The sequence below is a fragment of the Eucyclogobius newberryi genome, unplaced genomic scaffold (assembly GCF_026437365.1).
Source record: "Eucyclogobius newberryi isolate DKJ021-1_F unplaced genomic scaffold, fEucNew1.0.hap1 SCAF_7, whole genome shotgun sequence".
NCBI classification, from domain to species: domain Eukaryota; kingdom Metazoa; phylum Chordata; class Actinopteri; order Gobiiformes; family Gobiidae; genus Eucyclogobius; species Eucyclogobius newberryi.
This window is the reverse complement of record NW_027316389.1, coordinates 16736395-16755913: the sequence shown is the minus strand read 5'-3', so window position 1 is coordinate 16755913 and position 19519 is coordinate 16736395. Positions and strand designations below refer to the sequence as shown.

At 38.5% G+C, this 19519-nt stretch overlaps 4 protein-coding genes across 7 annotated transcripts; 2 read left to right on the top strand and 2 right to left on the bottom strand.

Moving 5' to 3' along the window:
- Positions 1–105: 105 nt before the first annotated feature.
- LOC140349482 (sodium/potassium/calcium exchanger 2-like) lies at positions 106–5311 on the bottom strand. Of its 2 annotated transcripts, none has more exons than XM_072435831.1 (5): positions 4373–5311; positions 3532–3768; positions 2877–2966; positions 1587–1747; positions 106–1090 (listed from the first exon to the last, which is right to left on the bottom strand). In XM_072435831.1, exons 1-5 carry the CDS (start codon positions 5288–5290, stop codon positions 829–831), a joined length of 1668 nt encoding a protein of 555 aa, XP_072291932.1. In that variant the 5' UTR covers positions 5291–5311; the 3' UTR covers positions 106–828. The 2 variants fall into 2 exon arrangements, with proteins under 2 accessions (XP_072291932.1, XP_072291934.1); XM_072435833.1 differs by having other exon boundaries at positions 3532–3765.
- Positions 5312–6182: 871 nt separating this feature from the next.
- ints14 (integrator complex subunit 14) lies at positions 6183–10537 on the top strand. 2 transcript variants are annotated; one of them, XM_072435369.1, is made up of 11 exons: positions 6183–6489; positions 6569–6676; positions 7341–7496; positions 7580–7698; positions 7939–8081; positions 8163–8255; positions 8923–9067; positions 9135–9268; positions 9784–9902; positions 9986–10051; positions 10125–10537. In XM_072435369.1, the coding sequence occupies exons 1-11, from the start codon at positions 6268–6270 to the stop codon at positions 10356–10358; spliced, it is 1539 nt and encodes a 512-aa protein (XP_072291470.1). In that variant the 5' UTR covers positions 6183–6267; the 3' UTR covers positions 10359–10537. The 2 variants fall into 2 exon arrangements, with proteins under 2 accessions (XP_072291470.1, XP_072291469.1); XM_072435368.1 differs by having other exon boundaries at positions 8920–9067.
- Positions 10538–10756: 219 nt separating this feature from the next.
- On the bottom strand, positions 10757–14220 carry hacd3 (3-hydroxyacyl-CoA dehydratase 3). Its single transcript, XM_072434844.1, has 11 exons — positions 14017–14220; positions 13816–13858; positions 13674–13747; positions 12499–12663; positions 12070–12112; positions 11886–11996; positions 11683–11810; positions 11480–11592; positions 11165–11271; positions 10955–11086; positions 10757–10859 (listed from the first exon to the last, which is right to left on the bottom strand). Exons 1-11 carry the CDS (start codon positions 14092–14094, stop codon positions 10783–10785), a joined length of 1071 nt encoding a protein of 356 aa, XP_072290945.1. The 5' UTR covers positions 14095–14220; the 3' UTR covers positions 10757–10782.
- A 74-nt stretch (positions 14221–14294) lies between these two features.
- ppcdc (phosphopantothenoylcysteine decarboxylase) lies at positions 14295–18005 on the top strand. 2 transcript variants are annotated; one of them, XM_072435829.1, is made up of 5 exons: positions 14295–14501; positions 14994–15089; positions 15307–15435; positions 15504–15599; positions 16392–18005. In XM_072435829.1, exons 1-5 carry the CDS (start codon positions 14358–14360, stop codon positions 16533–16535), a joined length of 609 nt encoding a protein of 202 aa, XP_072291930.1. In that variant the 5' UTR covers positions 14295–14357; the 3' UTR covers positions 16536–18005. The 2 variants fall into 2 exon arrangements, with proteins under 2 accessions (XP_072291930.1, XP_072291929.1); XM_072435828.1 differs by having other exon boundaries at positions 14297–14501; positions 15504–15672.
- Positions 18006–19519: the final 1514 nt, after the last annotated feature.

The window sequence follows — 19519 nt, the reverse complement described above, 5'->3', positions numbered from 1 at the left end:
GATACAGATTTAAGTGCTGAACTGTTGGCTGTTTTACAACTAAGAATGTCGAGATAATTCGTTTAATCATAATTGTATTCTTCGTTGTATTTCATTGTCACAATTTCAGAAGTATTTAATTTAAATCTATAAGCACTTTTTTAATCTGGCTGTTTATGTCACATCCCGTTAACTTTACTTTATCAAACAGAACGTTCAGAAAGCTGGCCACACACATGAGGAATGGGGATCTATTAGACAATGCAAATTAAAGTGATAATAGGATTTCCCAGTTGTTGTGTCATGTTTTCAATAATTGTGAATAATTGTCAAATTGATTTCAATTTGACAATTATTGTTTTATTGTATTTCTTCTCACAATCATCGTAACACTAAAATTATATTGTGACATCCCTATTTACAACAAGTTTATGGTTACAGTACAGTGGTGTAAACTTATCATGAAGCAAACAAAAGTACTTTCACTGATAATCTAGAATATGGCTTTGTCATATAAAAATATGAAGAAATATTATTGTATATTAGCTATCTTTCAGTAAATGTTTTCTGTTTTATGCATGTACCGGTACATGTGAAAAATAGGGCATTGTTATTTTGTTTGAGTGCTCACAAATGTTACATTAGGCTTCAATATTCACAGCATCATTTTTCCACTGAACCTTTCTATAAGTGTACAAAAAGATATTGGCCAAAGTTCTGTGTAACAATGCCAGAATTTAAGTGATTTGGTAAGAGAGAAAATTGTCTTGAAATACATGTTTGAAGATGGAGACAGCTCTGAGCCAGGTTTTAGAAAACGTGCTAAATCCAATATGAAACAGTGTAATTTCAAGCATTTAGCCCCTGACAATATGCCCTAAAAATGTCATGGTCTTTAAGCATCACACTGAATAGAAATGTGAGGCAGTAAAGCAGAACCAAGGCGAATCCCAGCAACCTTTTGATCTTAAGCTTGAAAGAGGCAAAAGAAATGATTAAAATAAGGAGCGCTATGAAAAATAATGAGACAAAACAGGTAAGTCCAGTATTGCTGATGTCCAAGTGGGCCCACCCACGGACAGCAGAGACGAACAGCCAAGACAAAGGGAGTCTGACAAAAAAAGAAAAGGATTAGCCAATTAAACTTCAAAATTTAGTTTTGCCAAAGAAATTCAATAAGGTATAATGGTTGAATAATGTTGAATAAAAGTACAAATAGAGCCTACGTATTTTGTAAAAGGCTGTACAATTTTAGACAATTTTTTTTTTTTTCTGTAGTATAAGTAAGTATGTATTGCAATTAGGACATTCAATTACCTAAATAATTGTAATCTTTAAATTGTAATTAAACATTGAATGCAATTTATCTGCTCTACAACTTATTTCCAAACTGTAAGATGCAGCCAGATAGATCAATATATAGTCCAACAGTCTCTATAAAACTTTTTTTTTGCCCACTGTTTCTACTTTTCTGTGTCGCTACTATAAGATGCAAATAATCTTTCATTAAAACCTAAAAATATGTAGGATTTCAGCAAAAAAACAGAAAAAAACTGCTCATTTCAGATTGTTCATGTTATACATTTGTTCCATTAACATATTCTTACCCCAGAGTGATTTCATAGATGTTACTCCCTAAAGCGACGGAGGTGGCCATGTCGCCCAGACCTCTGCGAGCCACGATCAGAGCCGTGATGAGGACAGGAAGGTTCACTTGTGCACACAGCTGCTCCACCACACGCTCTGGGACAAAAATGGTCTCTGCCACCTAAGAAATGGAGACGATATATGGGGATGTTATTGCTCCGTCTTGAATATTCCACAGTACGTAAAGATATCTATATTTGCGGAGACAAGCACGAGGGCGAGGCCAAGAGACGAACAAGCTCATAGTCAGAAAGCATTTATAATGATCGAGGTATTTCATTTGGTTCAGCTATTTAGGGCCAACATCGGCTTGATTTTGTCTTGTTAGTTGGTTAATTCATTGTTCTTTCAAAGGCCAACCACAGAAACTTGAGTAATGTGTTTAACTAAGTGTCAAGAAATTAATAGTGACATTGTTTAAGAAGTATTTATTTGTATTTTTTCAATTTTTTCTTTACTCAATTTGTTGAAATAAATAATACAAGTTAGAGGTGGGCAATATATTGAAATTTAGATCTTATCGTGAATGTTGTTTTGTAGCTATGCAAAATTTGAATATTGAGTATATTATAGTTAAAAAATGGTGCAAAAAGTTGATTAAACATTGAAGAAATAATATAATAATTATGTTTGCACTTATTTGATTAACTTGCAGATATTTCACATGTGCCTGATAATTTATCCTCAACCTCAACAAGTTTAAAGACCTTTGTTTTTACACATTTCAGTTGGATTGACTTGACATAATATAATCTGACTATTGTTTTTGGAATACTCTAAAAAACAGAGATAGATATTCCTTTTTATTAATATTACTCACCCCTATTACAAATGAAGCCTGCGTAAATTCAGCCTGGAAGACCTAACTCCATCCATCTACATCAAGGCCACCTGCTCCCCATCTCCAATCAACACACCTCCTCGCTCCCAATCAGCACACAGCCGGTCCCACATTAACCCCCGCGCAGTTGGCTCGGCCGCTCCTGACCGTACTGCGACCCACCACCTCCCCCTCTTCTCCTCTGCATCTCTCATCCTCTCTATCCTCTCTATCCTCTCTTACCTACCACCACCAGTCCCCAGACCCGGGGGAGACATCTAAACACGATCATATTACAGAGCGCCCGTAATCGCAATGTCTTCCGCCGGGGTCTGAGGGCCAAATAACTTTCGTAATAAAGCCTGCTAAACTGTCCTCTCTGTGTCTGCCTGAGTCTCTCCAGGGTGAAATACTGTTATGAGGCGCTGACCTTATGTGCCCACCACACTATCAGGTACAACGAGACCTTCATCCACAACAGTGACCCCAGTAATGTGATAACAGCAAACTTTCGGGATTCCTACAAACAACAAAAACATATTAAAAGTGAACATTGATATTTCATGTTTATAGCTTAAACTTCTGCATATTTATGGAAACAGGTTAATTAAATTATGTTCACACAAATGGACATGGACTGGAATGAAGCTGTTTAAATAAGGCAAAAACTGCAGGTTATTAGCAACACACGCATCGCTTAATATTGAAGGCAATGATTCAGATTAGATAAGATAAGATAACCTTTATTTGTCCCACAATCTAGCGAAGGTGTATGGATTTTAAACCACAGAGGAACAATTTTTGGGGATCGGGGGGCACTGCCTCATGATAACAACAGATGGAACAGAGCATATTGAGCTGGCAAAACTGCTTGGGTTTATTAAAACATGTTTGAATGAAAAAACTAGTTATAAGGTGATAAAAATGATATGTAAACAGCAAAAACATCTGCTTTCTGATGATGGTCTCACTGATTACTCATGTTAGATTTTGAGGTTTGCATGTCATTTTAATAATCTTATAGGTTCAGAAATACAATAATAATAACATTTTGCATGCAAACATAGGGTGACTTGTGTTTGCACCTGTTTGCGGACGTCAGGCAGGGTGATCCACAGCGGGAGCAGAGCAGGCAGCCGCAGCAAGTAAACCACTCTGCCACATCGCGTCCCAGGCCACTTCAGGGACAGAGGAAGATTCTCCTCTCCCACCTCCACTCTGGACTCACCGGGGTCTTCCTGGTGAGAGTTAGAATGTCTGACGTCTTTATGGCTGCCGTTGTGGTTTCGGGAGGCTTCTGACCCGTCTCCAGCTGTTTCCTGCTAATAATTAATGGGATTTGAACAACTTTACTTTCATGTACCTTTATCATGCATTTTGATACCCAATTGGAAAATAAGTGTTGCCCTATTTCCAGATTTCTTTTTGAATGTCGGTATAATAATCAGCTGAACTTTTCAGAATAGATTTGTATTATTATGACATGAAACGACTATTGTAACATAATAACAAGTACCTATTTCAAACACAAACTGATGGAGCTAAAACTGTTACATTTTGGCATATGTGAATGCAAAAAGCTAATAAAAGTGTAAGTGGAAATTATAATAGGCGTTTTGGAGATATGCAAGATTAGAAAATTGAGCATATCTTTTCAAATTAAAATTATTAAAAAAAGACAAAAATATCTACTGTAATCAGCCAAACAAGGGTATTAAGTGATATTTATGCCCTTCTGAGGTTAAATTTACAGTCCATTCATGCTTTGTGCAAGAGTTGAATCTTGAAGACATTTACTGGTATATTTTTTGCATATTCTTGATGCGTTGTTAAAATTTTGTCTGAATATCATTATCTAGATTATGCATTCAATCAGTTGAAAGATATATTACATGTATTTTAGACAAATGATCATAGTACGCTCACCTTCCCATGTTCATTCATGGCAATAACAGTGCCTCTGTGTTTGTGCAGCAGTCCCTTGACAAATCTCTCTATCTGCACATTGTACTTCATGAAGACCACATATAGACAGTAGCCCACCACCAGCATCACACTCTCAAACCACACGATCACACTGTCCAAAAAGAAGATGATGAACATGACCAGGTTTAGTATGTAGAAGGTCACGTCTCTGAAGAGGGGCCACCAGCTCAAGTGGAGCATCTCTCGGGAAAACAGTGCACACATTCCAATCACAAATAAAATGTTGAAGACAGCTGAGCCCATGATAGTGTCGATCCCCGGTTTTGCCCCTGTCAGGAACACTCCGATTAAGAAAGTAAAGAATCTAGGAGTGGAACAAGCTGCTGCCATGATGGTTGCTCCTGCCACACTGCTAGATAAGCCAAAAGCATCTGTAATAACTCCAAGTGCAGGGACAAAGAACTCTTCTGAAAGTATAACAAGCGACACAAACATGTATATTATTCCAGTGATATGTAAAAACACCCAGCCTCTCCTCCGCTCCTCAAGTGAGAACAGATCCAGAGGGAATCTCTCCATAGCTTTTGGTGTTTGTGTTGTTGGAGGTGCCAAAGTTGAAGTGTCACCAGTTTTAAAAGTCATGTGTAAAACTGTTGTGGGCTGAGGAGCACTTGTCGTAGAATCTTCCAGCTGTGTGTCCAGGTCACGTAGGAAATTGGTTTCTCGTGTTGTTTGGGCAGTGGTCTCAGCAGATGGGGGGTGTAGTTCTTGTATTGATGTGTCGTCTTCATTTGGACTTTTGTTTGGATTCTCTGTGATCACTTCATTGGGTCCAGCCCCAAGGACACACAAGAACAGGGCATAAAAGAAAAAGCACTTTGGTTTCCACTTCATCCCGTTTGCTTGTGAAGTGCACATAGTAAATCCACAACTTCTTACACCACAAAGTCCCTAAAGAATGAGCATAACAAAGAATTATATAACAACCAACTTTACAATAGTAGGGTATAGCACATAACTACCAGATGAATGCTTGTAAATTAAAATACGTGTTATTATTCTGCACAGTATTTCTCAAAAATCACAAAAGACTACAATATAAGGCTAAAAGAGAAGGTACATTGTTGTTATCTGCACATTTACAGTATCTTCATCATTTTACTGAAAAAGATGGACAAGGCAGCAACCGGTTTTGGGGTTGGAAAAACGTCTTCCACGCATTTCGATCGACAAAGGAAGTATTTATACGACTCTTTTGGTTTTGAATACTAAATATCAAACTTTGCTCAGAACATGTTGAAAACTCCTACCTTTAGGCGTGTAGTACTTTGCAGATGTGAAGTTGAACAGCTCGCCTCTGCCCCCCGTGGTGAAAAAGAAAAATAGCGTTGTTTTTAAACAGAAACACGAAACAAAACCGATGTAAACTAATCCGATTTAATCCAAACTAAACTAATTATAAACATCAATATTTTTATGTGAAAATATTTAGCCTAATCAACATTTTGAAAGAAATATTGGGGCTCCTCGGAACTTGATAATTCGGAACTATGTACAGGAACAAAATGTTGCTACACGGACAATTATTCCGGCGTTCATACAGACAAGAACTGGGAACTGGATAAACAAAGGTCCACAGGCATGTAAATGTGATTTAGTTGTTTATTAGTATACCGTACAGCTTTGATATTTTCTATGTATACAAATTAAACCATTCTTCATTAAAATTTACTTTGTTAAGAGTTACAACATCCCGCAACACCAAATTTGATTAAATCTCTTCAGTAGCCTATGTAATTACTCGTGAATATGTTTTGTTTTCTCCCTTAGCGCGCAAGTTGGCGTTTTGTTGTATATATTGCTGAATTAGCCGTGACCTCAAATCACCCAGGAACATGCCCACCGTGGTACTGATGGACGTGTCTCTGTCTATGACACGGCCCGTGGCGCAGGAGGGAACTGAAGAGCACCAGAGGAAGACCTTAGCCGTGCACGGACTCAATATGCTTTTTGAACATATGGCATCCAACTATCGCCTGGAGTTTACAGCACTCATGGCTTTTTCTTCTCTCTGGGAACTCCTGGTGCCTTTTACCAGAGATTACAATACATTACAGGTAGGCACACAGGATAACCAACCATCATATTAGAAAATGCTTTGAAATGTTTAATTATTCCATATGGTTTTCTTTGTAGGATGCTCTGTGCAATTTGGAAGATTATGATAAGACTTGTTTTGAGTCAGCACTTCGTGGAGTAAGCGACCTTGTTCAGCAAGAGTGGGGCAGTGCTTGTCCTTGTCAGGTTTGTTGAGCGATCACAAACAGCATAAAATATCTCTATTGAATTTGTTATTACTTCATCAGCACTCACAGTAGCTTCATCCATAACAAAACAGTTTTAGCCACACCATCTTGAGAATGCTCGATCTCATCAGATCTTGGAGGCTAAGCAAGGTTGGATCTGATCATAATGGTACTCTGTAGGGAGACCGCGGGGGGTACTAGTGAATTTAGTGCATACTGTTGTTGAGTCCTTGGGGAAGACACTTCACCCACCTTAAATTTAATATTGAATGCAAGACAGTAAAATTACTCAAGCATCCATCAGTCGTTATTAAAGCAGCACAGTGGTACAGTGGTTAGAACTCTCGCTTCAAAGAAAGAGACTAGACACAACATGCACAACATTCTCATTTCCCCCATCAACCCAAAACGTGCACAATAGGTCAATCCTCCAGCTGAGGTCCAGACCAAGCCTAGTTCAGGAGATGGATCTCCATCTCACTGCTCCTGACAGGTCACCCCAGCGGCTTTGAAGAATGGGTCAAATTCGGGCTACAATAAAATGTTGATGTTGCATTCAATTTTAAGCTGTACTATAAAGCATATGGAATTATGTGTCAAAAGCAGTGTCTTTTACTCATTTTTGTTGACGTGCCCATTTTCATACTCCTTGTGTCCTGCAGATGGTGCTGGTGACTGACGGTTCTCTGGGGATTGGAAAAGGCTCTCTTCGCCATTCCCTCCAATCCTTGAAATATCGTGGAGATGACAAGAAGTTCCCCCTACCATTCCCTTTTCCAACTAAACTCTTTATTATGTGTGTTGCTAATGCAGAGGAGGTAACATTATATTTCATTCTGTTCTATATTTTTACTCTTTGCACAAATCTATCCAACTAGTGAACATATGTGTATAATTGCAGTTGCAAATGACAGATGCCATGGAGAACTTGGAGGATCTTCTACATCTGAGTGGAGGAGATGGGCAGATATTTACTGTAGATGGGCAGCTTTGTATGAAGAGTGTCCAGGCCATGTTTGGGTATGGCAAGTCAAAATTAATATTGCATTTTGGTTCATAGTGCATAGGATTTAAAAAAAATCAGTGTACAAATCTTTCACATGACATAACAGATATCATAACTTTGCTCAGCCCATTAATCATATATTAGCAAAATGATTGAATAGTAAACTTGCCACTATTTAGAGATGATGTCTTGTTATGTGTTGTATTTGTTGATGAAATATTTGTGTCTTTTTTGTTTTTGGTTTACATTTACAGAAAGCTGATAGACTACGCATACTCTCCGTTCCATGCAGTTCTTCACTGTGGGAACCTGTCCTCAGATGTTCAGGTGTTCCCTCGCCCTGAGCCAATCATAGTGGATGAAGAAGTGGAACCCATGCCACGGACTGTCAGCTCAGGTACCGTTTTGAATTAGAATAAGAATTTTACATCAAAGATAAATGCACATTTTAGTTTAATATTTACTATATTTTTTTAAGATCTGGAGATAGTGGGATTTGTTGAAATTGCTGATATTGCCAGTCCTCCTGTTATGTCCAGACATCTGGTTCTGCCTATTGCTGTCAGCAAAGGTAAGAGTCAAGACGTATTCTGCGATAAACAGCACAAAAGTGTCATTTAGTTTAACTTTGTGCATCTATGTGGTCACTGCTTGGATGTGGACACATTATAATAACATGTTACACATTATGGTTAAGTTCTACACACCAATATATTCATTACCACATTTTAGAGCATAATATTCCACATAATTAGCTTAATAATACCTATGCCTTCTTTTGCAGTTTATAAGAATTGTTGTAAACCAGAGTGAGCCAACATACTGTTAGTCTGTAGGGAAAAAAATATGCTGTTGTCGATTTTACAGCTTAGCCACTGTTTGATGGTTAGACAAGTAGGGAACTAAATGTATAATAAGAAAGTATAAAAATAATATTGTGACTTTTTTGACCACTTCCCTAATAGTTTCCTTTGGGGACAAAACGTACTGTTTTGTCTAGATTCATTAAATGTCATTATTTTACACAAAAACTGACAAAAAAGACTCAAAGGTTTTAACAAGAGAAACAAGCTACTGCACCAGACACAACCTCATTCATTCCCATATCTTTCTCGTTTGTTTATTGTATGTATTTTGGGTCTGCGTAAACAATGGGGACAAAAAAGCTAGCTTTCTAAATAATTCTAAAGGGGCAAAAAATCTAAGTTTACTGACCCCATCTTATTGTCATGAAGCAGATGTGGATGAAGTGAGCACAGGAGCTACAGAGGAGCTGGAGGAAGAGGCCTCAACGAGTCAAATGGCAGGCAAGAGCCCAAACTTCTGTGTGCTCCTTCACGGCAGTCTGAAGGTGGAGGGCATGGTGGCTTTGGTCCAACTTGGGTATGTTGTCATGTATTATGCAGTTTTCTCATTGTTTTGTCATGCCTAACTGTGGTGTGTGTTTTAGGCCTGAATGGTTTGGCATGCTGTACTCCCAGGCAGACAGTAAAAAGAAGTCCAACTTGATGATGTCCCTGTTTGAGCCCGGTCCGGAGCCGCTGCCCTGGCTGGGCAAGTTTTCTCACTTGGGACCGATCTCAGGTAATTACTACAAAGTATGGCAAACTGTCTGTAGTTGAAGTACCAAAGAGGAGTATGGCAACGCATGCTCTTATTTTAATGTGTATATTAGAGGGGGGAATAAAATGTATCATCGTTATTATTGTATGTGCAATTTTTAAGATATGAAAAAAAATAATATTGGGAATATAATTAATAATACAAAAACACTTAATATAAAATGCTGCAAAAAGAGCTGATTGGTAAAAAACTATTATTTAAAAAAAAAAAATTGGTATTTCTGCACTTTTGTAGGTAATTTTATTGTCCTGTCCCCTTTGTCTGAACCTCAACCAGTACAGTTAAAGACATATTTTAGCAAATTTCTGGTGGATGACAAAATATCATCTGATTGGTGTTCATATACTTGTATATAAAAATATCCATGTATACATTTTTGACAATATTGCCCACTCCTATTACCGTATATATTGTTTTCTTGTTATAGGAAGTGGCTTATTGTTGTAACATTTAAAACCTTTCTTTTTGAATAACAGAAGCACCTGAGAATCCATACGGAGAGGATGACAGCAAAAGCCCGTTTCCGGTGCAGCCCCCGGTTAAACGCAGTTACGCTCAAAATGTCACTGTGTGGATCAAAGCCAGTGGACTTCAGGTAGAGTCACAACACATGGGTGTCGCTGTGAATACTTTGAATTACCCTTACTGCAATATATTTGTTTTTGGTACCCTATTTAGACGGATGTGCAGAAGATCTTGAGGAATGCCCGAAAATTACCAGATAAAACTCAAACTTTCTATAAGGTAAGTGTTTATGGTTATTCTAAAGGCATTCTCTTGATGAGTTGAAAATAAAACGTTGTATCTGCTTTGTAAGGAGTTGAATCGGCTGAGAAAAGCTGCCCTGGCGTTTGGTTTTTGTGAGCTGCTTAAGGGAGTGGCAGATCTGTTGGACCGCGAGTGCACCCTTTTGCCAGACTCTGCGCATCCCGACGCCGCCTTCCAGCTCTCACATGCCGCCAAGCAGCTCAAACTGGCCAGCACCGGAGACTCTCAGTACGCCGCCTTCAACCACAACATCGCCCCTATGCACACAGACTTCTCCAGCTGAATAACAATGTGTGAGAGGAGATTGGAACTTTCATGTATTTAAAGTAATATGTTATGAAACGCTCAACTTACTGTTGGCCCTGTGTAAAATTATACGTGTATATATATTTTTATGTCTTGTAAATTTTTTTCAAAACAGTTGATACGTTTTTACAAAAATAAATGTCTTTGTTACAAAAATGCTTTTAGAAGCTGACTTGCACATCAAATGATACATCCATGCATCAAACACTGTACCACTGACGATCAATATATTGTACCACTGACGATCAAACTCATCGGACAAGTCTATGTTTAGAGCCTTTGAAATCAGCAAGCATTTTTGACAGGATCCTTTAAACAAAGCATATTTAGCTAGATAAATACTTTAATAATCCTCACAAGTGGGAGATTTGGGTATTTAAGATACTAATCACACAGTATGATCAATGTGCTTTCCTCTTTTTGACAGTAAAGCGCTTTCTCCTCTGCTTGTATAGATGCTTAAAATTTATGAAAAGACCTGCAGACAAGAGAAATGCATAGATAAATATCAACAATTAATTACACATGTACATAAATCAGAACATTTTAAAATCATACTTGTATGTAACTTACCGAAAAACATGAGAATTAGATAAATGTGCAGGAAACGGGAAAAGCTGATGGAAGTACCAATGGATTTTGGCAATGGTATACTGAAGAGTTTGGTCTCATCAAAGATCGGGATGGACTGTGTCACAGCAACAGCTGAAGACAACTGAGATTTAGTCAAAAGGTACACTTACATAGATACACACTTATAAAAACTATTGCATAAAATCTGACCTTCCGCCAACACGCCTAAAGGATACAGCGGGATCCAGACTGTGTATCGCAGCCAGCTCAGGGGCTTCCACTCTGTGTTGAGACAGGCCAGCATATAGAACGGATACCTGCAATAAGACGGTCAAAAGCAATAAAGTGAAGTATGCCTTTTTGTCATTGTCAAAACATCTCTATTGATCAAAGTGTAGGCTGTGTCACAGGCAGTTCAACACGGTTGTTGTAATTACTCCAGTAATTACTGCCAGACAAACTCCACTACTGCCAGACAAAAAGACAACAAAAAAAGCTCTTTGACTAACAGTTCCGATTTCATACCGGAAGATCTCAATTGCGCTCCACAGTAAGAAGACAAAAAACACAACCGGTTTGTTATGCATTTCCTCCAAGCTGCCAAAAATGATAAAGAGGATGAAGTTTCTTCCAACCACCTACAATGTAAATGATACACATTTAGCCATGTTTGCGAGGCACACTCAATTGTAAGGCGATGGCACTGAAGTAGGACAACGGCTGCTAACCTGAATGAGGGTAGGGACGACACCCGTTTTAACCACGCCGAAAGCTGCGTTCAGGACTTCCACTGATGCCAGAATCTGACAGAAGAACATCACATCTGCCATGGAGTAAAACGTGTCGTACAGAGAATCTAAACGGGACAGAGGTATATCAGCCACAAACACAAAGCCAACAGTGGGATCCTACGCCATTTTAATCATGTTACCTTGTCCAATTAAGAACACACGCATAGTCATGTTGGCAAATATCCATGAAAAGCCCAGAAACTGCACAAGATTATATATAAAAAGAAATCCTGTTTTAACGTCTGGCAGCCCTAGGAAAGAAAAGAATAAAACTAAAATGATGTGTTACATATCACCATTGCTTTATCAACTTTCTGTACACACAGTTGCTTTGTTGTTTTGACCTTGGCCTGTTCTTCTTTGGTCTCTTCTCCTGTAATAATATACAATGTTAAAAACTTGCTTAGAATGATTACAAAATATTATTACATCTTCCTTGTGAAGTTGTAAGAAAATAGCAAAACATTTTCCTTTAGATTTCCAGTCTTCATTGAGACATACCAGTACTAAACTGGCCGAAAGCTCTGGGTTAGTGGGCACATGTTCTGCCACAGCCACAGTTTTAGTTGGTTATCACATATAACATTTTGGTGGAAAATGATCATTAACTTTGTCTCCATAGAAAATGTGGAACATTCTTGGCAAAGCAATAGAATCTCCATGGAGACAAGCAAGTGACAAACCCTCCACCAGAAAAGTTAAACAGTGCACCTTTAAATGCACAAATCAACACTAAAGACAAGACATTTTTACCCTCTCCTGAATCTCCATTTCAGCATCAGACTCGTCCAGCCAGCGGTCACAGTCTGGAGCCAGAAACACAGGCCTCCGCTCCTGAGCAGTGAGACGACTCCACCAGCCATGCTGCTGCTTCTGCACTGTGATGTTCACCTGCCTCTGTGTCAACTTATGCTTCACCTTAACACAGCACAAACATGAGATCATTGGATCAGGGGTTCTTAACCTTTTTGACCCCACAGCCAGACCTGTTCTGTGCAAAGTCACCTGGGACCCCCAGGGTGAAGAATAGGTGCATTAGATAAAAACAATATAAAGACACTAAATATATATGAAAATATGACAGGAAAGCAGACGTGCAAGTTGTAGTGAGTTAGCATGCGTTCACACTGTCCTGGTTAAGTCCTGTTTTAGGCCCGAGTCACGATGTGGTGAACGTGCGAGTGTGAACACTTGAAGCACTATTTTGTTTCTTTGTGTATGTTTCTTCTTAAAGAGTGTTTGCTTTGTCTTGTTATTTGTGCTGATTGTAGACACAAAACCTGTACAGAGAAAGCAGGGGTAAAGTAGCTTTCTTTATCAGGTTTTGTCTCCTCTTCTAATCTACTGCTTTTATGTTTCCAACAACACAATCAAGAAAACTCACGTTTAACCCATTCAGGGACAAGTTGACTGTTTGATGGGACACTGGGATATGGATAAAGTGAATCAAAGTTTATAGATAATAAATGCTATTACACAATATAATTTTTAAATGTAGCTCATAAAATTTTACAACCCAATAAGACAGAAGCCAAAAAGTTACTATTTCTTGTTTCGCAAGGGATATGCAAGCATTTTATTGCTCAATGATGCTACCTTATTTGAGGTATTGAATAAAAGTGACTATTTGTTGAGTCAGGGTTCAACCAGTCATCACGGAACAAATAGAATGAATGAATGTACTGTATGTAAGGGTTCATTCACACAATCGTTTCATTTCTTAATTCATTCAGGTTTAGTCCCAGTTAGTCTCAATTTGAATGTGGAGTTTGTGTAAGTGTGAACTAACTCTCTCTTTTGTATTCAATTGAAGTAGCATCAATGTGACGTTCTCTAAATAAGTGGGGCAACAGATATAGGTCTAAAGGGCTGTGCAGGACAACCAAAAGGATTTGTAACTGTGTAATGTGCTCTATGTCCAAACCTACCTCTGGCTTCACGGGACATAATAATTCCAAGCTGAACTCATACTCGTTTTGTCCTTTTGCACCATGTCCCTGGCCTTGACAAAGAGAGACTGTTATCAGGAAGAACATGACACGTGATTTCATAATGACCAATGCAGCTCACCTCGAAATACGAGCACATTCTCACTTGCATGGACTTCAATATTCTGCAACAAAGAATAGACCTTTCTTAACACTTTCTCGCAACAATTCTAAAAACCACAAGTTCAATGAAAATAATAAAAATAAATAAATGCAGGATGAATATCCGTAATTCACGTGTACAATACAAATCAATGCAGACAGAGAGATCTTATGGTCTCACTTGTGTGTCTGTCAGCTCCACTCGCAGGTAAACCTCTTCGTGTCTCTGAGCCCAGTAAACGAGCGGCGTGAGCGGCATAATTTAATATAATACTTAAATATTATGAAGCTGAATCTTGTCTTTCTGTTCGCCGAACAGGCCACGGTATAAAAGTAAAAAACGGAATACTCGACAGTCTGCTGAACCATGGCACGCACGCGCTCGCATTAAATGCGTAGAATTACGTCTTACGTGCTCGTGCCCGGCATGGAAGGAAGCGTTCTGATTGGCTGCTTTCCTTATTTACGGAAGTACTGGGTGAAAGTGGTTAAAAAGAAGCCGACGTCGAAGCAGAAAAGAAAATGCATGCAGATGAGTCCTCTTCATGTACACAAACGAGTTTGAATACATCTAGTGGAGTTTTTAATGTCCTCGTCGGTGTGACTGGGAGTGTTGCGGCCTTGAAACTTCCTCTGTTGGTGTCTGAGCTTCTCCAGCTGTCAGGGGTAATTTAAAACAGACACAGCGTTTCTTTCCCATGTGCCCTATGGCGGTGTAGTAGTATTATCTAAGGTATGTAAGTAATAGTACGCTCCATGAGTCGTGATAGTAATAGTAGCGGTTTTGATCTTACCACTAGGTGTAGCTGTGGTTTGCATCTTCCCATTTAGAAAAAAAATAAAATAACTGTGGCCTCTTAATTTTGAATCCTTTTGAAACCCATGGATAATTACAGTATTATCAGGCGTAATCAAGTTTTTTAGTCTAATTTTAGTCTACATTAGCTACATTTTTGTTATCCTTTTGAAAATGGATATGTCAATGCTTTTCTTATTATGAATTAAAACAAATCTGCTCCTAATCCAAGAGAATCTTGGTCAGTCATTTAATACACCAGATCATGTTACAGTATTTGACTGGTATGTTATAATGAGCTGATGCATCCCTTTGTAAAAGAAAAAGAAAAAAAAAGAGGTTATTAAAAGATTTCTCTGTAGGTGGATGTAAGAGTGGTTACCACAGAACACGCCAAGCACTTTTACAACCCTGCGGATGTTCAAGTGAAAATCTACAGTGATTCAGACGAATGGGAGGTAAAGCATTTTCTGATGATTAAAACAAATTCTGTTTGTGAACTATAATAACATTTAATAATTAATTTACAGCAATCTTACAAATAATATGCATATATTTGGAATTTGTGATGTACTCTGTGTACTGTTTCCTGTTTGTGTTTACAGAACAGGATAGAGATGGTAAAAAAATTAAAAATGCTGAAATGTAGGGCTGCTTGACTTGTTTCTGTTGTAGCTGTGGACACACCGGTCTGACCCTGTGTTACATATTGAGCTGAGGCGCTGGGCGCACCTGTTCATCATCGCTCCTTTGGACGCCAATACGCTTGCAAAAATTGCCAATGGAATTTGTGACAATTTGCTGGTATGACTGTGTAAATACATTTTTACAATGGGTATTCAATTCAAGCTTAACTTTAACACTCCCCATAGACCTGTGTGGTGAGAGCATGGGACATGAGTCGCCCTTTGCTCTTCTGCCCTGCCATGAACACAGCCATGTGGAATCACCCCATCACTGCTGAGCATGTATCCAAGCTTGAGACATTTGGATACAGAGAAATCTCTTGTATCTCCAAGAAGCTAGTGTGTGGAGATGAAGGTCAGTTCAATGTCTTGCTACAGTCTATTGTAACTACACTATCTCTGTAGACCAGCTGATAAAGAACAAGAGTGGGCACAGGCTACTGGTTCTGTGAACATTTTCATTTCAAAGACAAAAAGTTCTAAAGCTTCATGCGGCTATTGAGTTATGGTGCTCTATAATCATAAAACATATAGCTGTATTTAATATTGATCCCTATTTGTTAGTACAAAGCTGGATAACCCATAAATCCTTAAAACTCTTAATAATATGTATTTTGTTTTAATTCCATGAGAAAATTATGAGAAAAAGATAATTTTACTTCCAGAAACAGAAGTCCCCACCCAATAACGAGTATTAATTTGTTTACCATTACTCGTTTGCCTACAGAAAGAACAGTCGCACTTCTAATAACAGTAGGCCAATAGATAACCATAATGGTAGATTACATTAGCTTTTTAGTGATCATTTTTTGCAGCCTTGACACTTAACACTTCTTTGACTTTGACACAGGCAGACTATTTTGAGTGACAAAGAAAAGTACTAACTTCTATCCTAATGTGCATGCCACATGCTAATTCAACCACAAGGAGTCACAAGGGAAATTGTATCGCTATATTAGGCTAAAATCAATCAGGAAGTAGAAGGACAAAAAAGAGGAAGGCTCTGACATGTCTACACTCACATGAAATAAAGTTGGCATATGTTGTTGTCACTCATGTTTTACTCTGTTGCAGGTAAAGGGGCCATGGCAGAGGTGCCAACTATTGTCTCTGCAATCAAACAGTACATTCTTCATCAACCAGATGAGCCCAAAGATACATGACACTGTGACAAACATAAGAGGTCTGTGCAGAATTGCACACACACAGACTCGATAATAACTTAATAAAGGTGCATTCTACACCGCCACGTTCCCAGGATGAACATGGCTGACATTACTGTTCAGTTTGTGACAATACAACAGATCAGGCCAAACAGGCTTAAAGTATTAGATTTTATTACAACCACTACTGGTAATTAATCTTGTTCCCCACTGGTGTACACAAAAATAGATTTTGAAGTTAAATCTGAACAACAATGGATAAATTAGAAAACAGTAAATATATTGCTATCACTTGGCTATATTTAAACTTCCTACGAGTTATCTGTCCTTTCCTCTGTATCTACCTGCGTTGCAACAATGAAATTTCCCCATGTGTGGACAATAAAGGATTATCTTATCTTATCTTATAAAAACATTGGCTTTGGAAAGGTAAAAACTGCCAAATTCCCCTGAGTTGGAAAACCGGTTTAGTTTCTTCTGTTTTTTTCCTGGGCTGCTCCTCAAGCACCTTTTCTGAATTTGTTTCTATAAATACATAACTCCCATGGAAACTGGAAGTCTGTTCATTTCTTGTTTAATTCAGAGCCTTGAGTTTGTCACTGTCATAGGAATGGGCCGTCTTAGTATAGACACACACATGGTTTAGATTCAATGACCCTTAAAGCACCTATATGTACAACCAGATCAGCTCTAAGGATTTATGATTTGGGCCTTTTTATCTGCGGCAGCGGAGCACCACTGCAACCCGGGCACAGGGTCTCGCACATCTTATCTTATCTTATTGATGGTGGACGCATTATTCAGAGCTCTGTTCAAACATTCAGCATCAGAGGTCAAAAGTGAGGAAAGCCATGTTGCTCATTCGACATGTTTATGATTGTCCCTCTCTAATCCTCGCCTGGTCTGTGTTTCTTTGTAGCTAACCAGACCGTTTTTGGACACATACATCCTCCTGTATCAGGATACTGTGGGATAGGGCTATGTAATGCTGGAATTTTAATTTATATAGAGATTCAGTCATTTCTAATAGTCAGTGATCAGCTTTGGTCTTTTTAAGAGGTCTACATTCAACCCTCAGTCTGTACAAGCATGTAGTTTGGAGCATAGTTCAGTTTTTTTTGTTAAATGGGAAAAATTCAAGTTGTAGATTGTTCATGTTCATGTTCACAAGATTATTGATTTTTAAGAAGACAATCATCAATGAACAGAAGTTGTTTTTTTGTCTTATCACCCAGACCATATTCTTTTTTGGCCCGTAGGCTTTATTAGACAGTTAACACAGTGTGAAATAGGGGGTGAGAGAGAAGGGAGGACACGCGGTAAATTGTCGGAGTCGGGATTCAAACTCATGACACTGCAGCCGGCTGCACTAGGACCCTGGCATAAGTGTGCTGTGCATTAACCACTCCACCACCGGGCAGCGCCACCCCTATCATATTCATGATTATATGCTGTGTAATGAATTTATTTTATGTGTGCCAGGGTTTGCAAGTTTGCAAGCCAAATAAAGATGGTTTCCCTCCTACCTTTTGTTTGTCTTTACCATCATTTATGATCATAAATGTGTTCTCCTACCACGTAATTTAAATGCATGAGAGCATCCACCACCCAGGACAGTTAATGCTTGCTGCCCAACTCTTTACTGACTGATTTCATTTCTTAAAAACTATTGCTAGTAAATTAGACTGTATAAACAGACTTATATAGGGCTATCAAGCTAATTTCTTATCTAATCCTTATTGTCACTTGTCCCCTGTTTTATAGCTGTTATAGAGGCTTGTTCTTGTCCTTTCAACCCTTTGGTCAATCATTGAATATTTTCTTGTTATAAAAACTGCACTTCAACCACAGTATTCAACTCACAGCACTGCTCTATATACTCTGCCTGCAACACGGAATCACATATAGTTATTTATCGGTCCTAAAATCCAGAAGGCAGGGGATATTTGACTACCAAAAGAGCAGCCAGTGTTTCTGTTGTGGAGGAACACATGTGACTGGCTCTGTGTATGAGCTATAACCTGGCACGCTGCTATTGGCTGCCTGAGCCTTTTTGGCAGTGAGCTCACAGGAGTGTTTCATAAGCCAGAAGAGTAGCCCTGAGCGCTGAGGAGTCACACGCTGTCAAACCAAACAAACTACTCTGTGTAACTCACAAATAACCTTCTTCTAATCTTCTACACATTACTTGAAAATAGACAAGATTTCCAACCAGTTCAAGTGAAGAATTTGTAAATGTTTATAAACTATCAAATGATAAGAGTAGTGTGATTACTTAGTGAATTGAACTATAACATAAGTAGATCAACGTTTTGTTAAGAAAAATGGATCCAAAACGGCTTAGTAATCAGGGGTGGGCCAACAAATGTACTCAGTAAGAGTAAGGTTACTGCAAAATAATATTACTCAAGTAAAGTATTTGTAAATGTATTTACTCAAGTGTAAATGTATGACTAAAGGTCTTCAGTGAATGTAATTGTCAACATAGACAATAGAAAGCTTTTGTCATTTGTAGATTCACTCACAGTGGGAAGAGGAACCAAAACTTTTACTTTAGAGCAGAGGTGGCAAGAGCTATCTTAGAAGAGCTCATTAAAGTTAATTTTGCATAATATATGCCCTTTTAGTACAATATTGCATTTTAAAATATATGATACAAAAGACTCTAAACTTTACAAGTACACATGATTATAATATTAGTATCAAATTTACTTAAACTGGTTGTGTTGACTTGAGATTAATAATGCTGGTGCAAGTGTTTATTTTTGCCTATCTGTTAAGCAGACATACAGGGAAAAGCTGATGCAAGCACTGCCTCCAGAGCTGGCCTCAGGGAGAACACAAGTTTCATCAGAAAGCTTCCCCATAGATCCGCCTGTGTCACAAGCACTCAGCGGTCGTACTCTCACTCACAATGTGGTAAACAAGTCCACTGATCACTGGGGACTGTTTTTATCTGCAGGGGCAGCACTAGAGGGAGGATATGAATGGCACCCCCTTAGAAATCATGATTTTTGCCTCTTTTTCATTGGACCTACA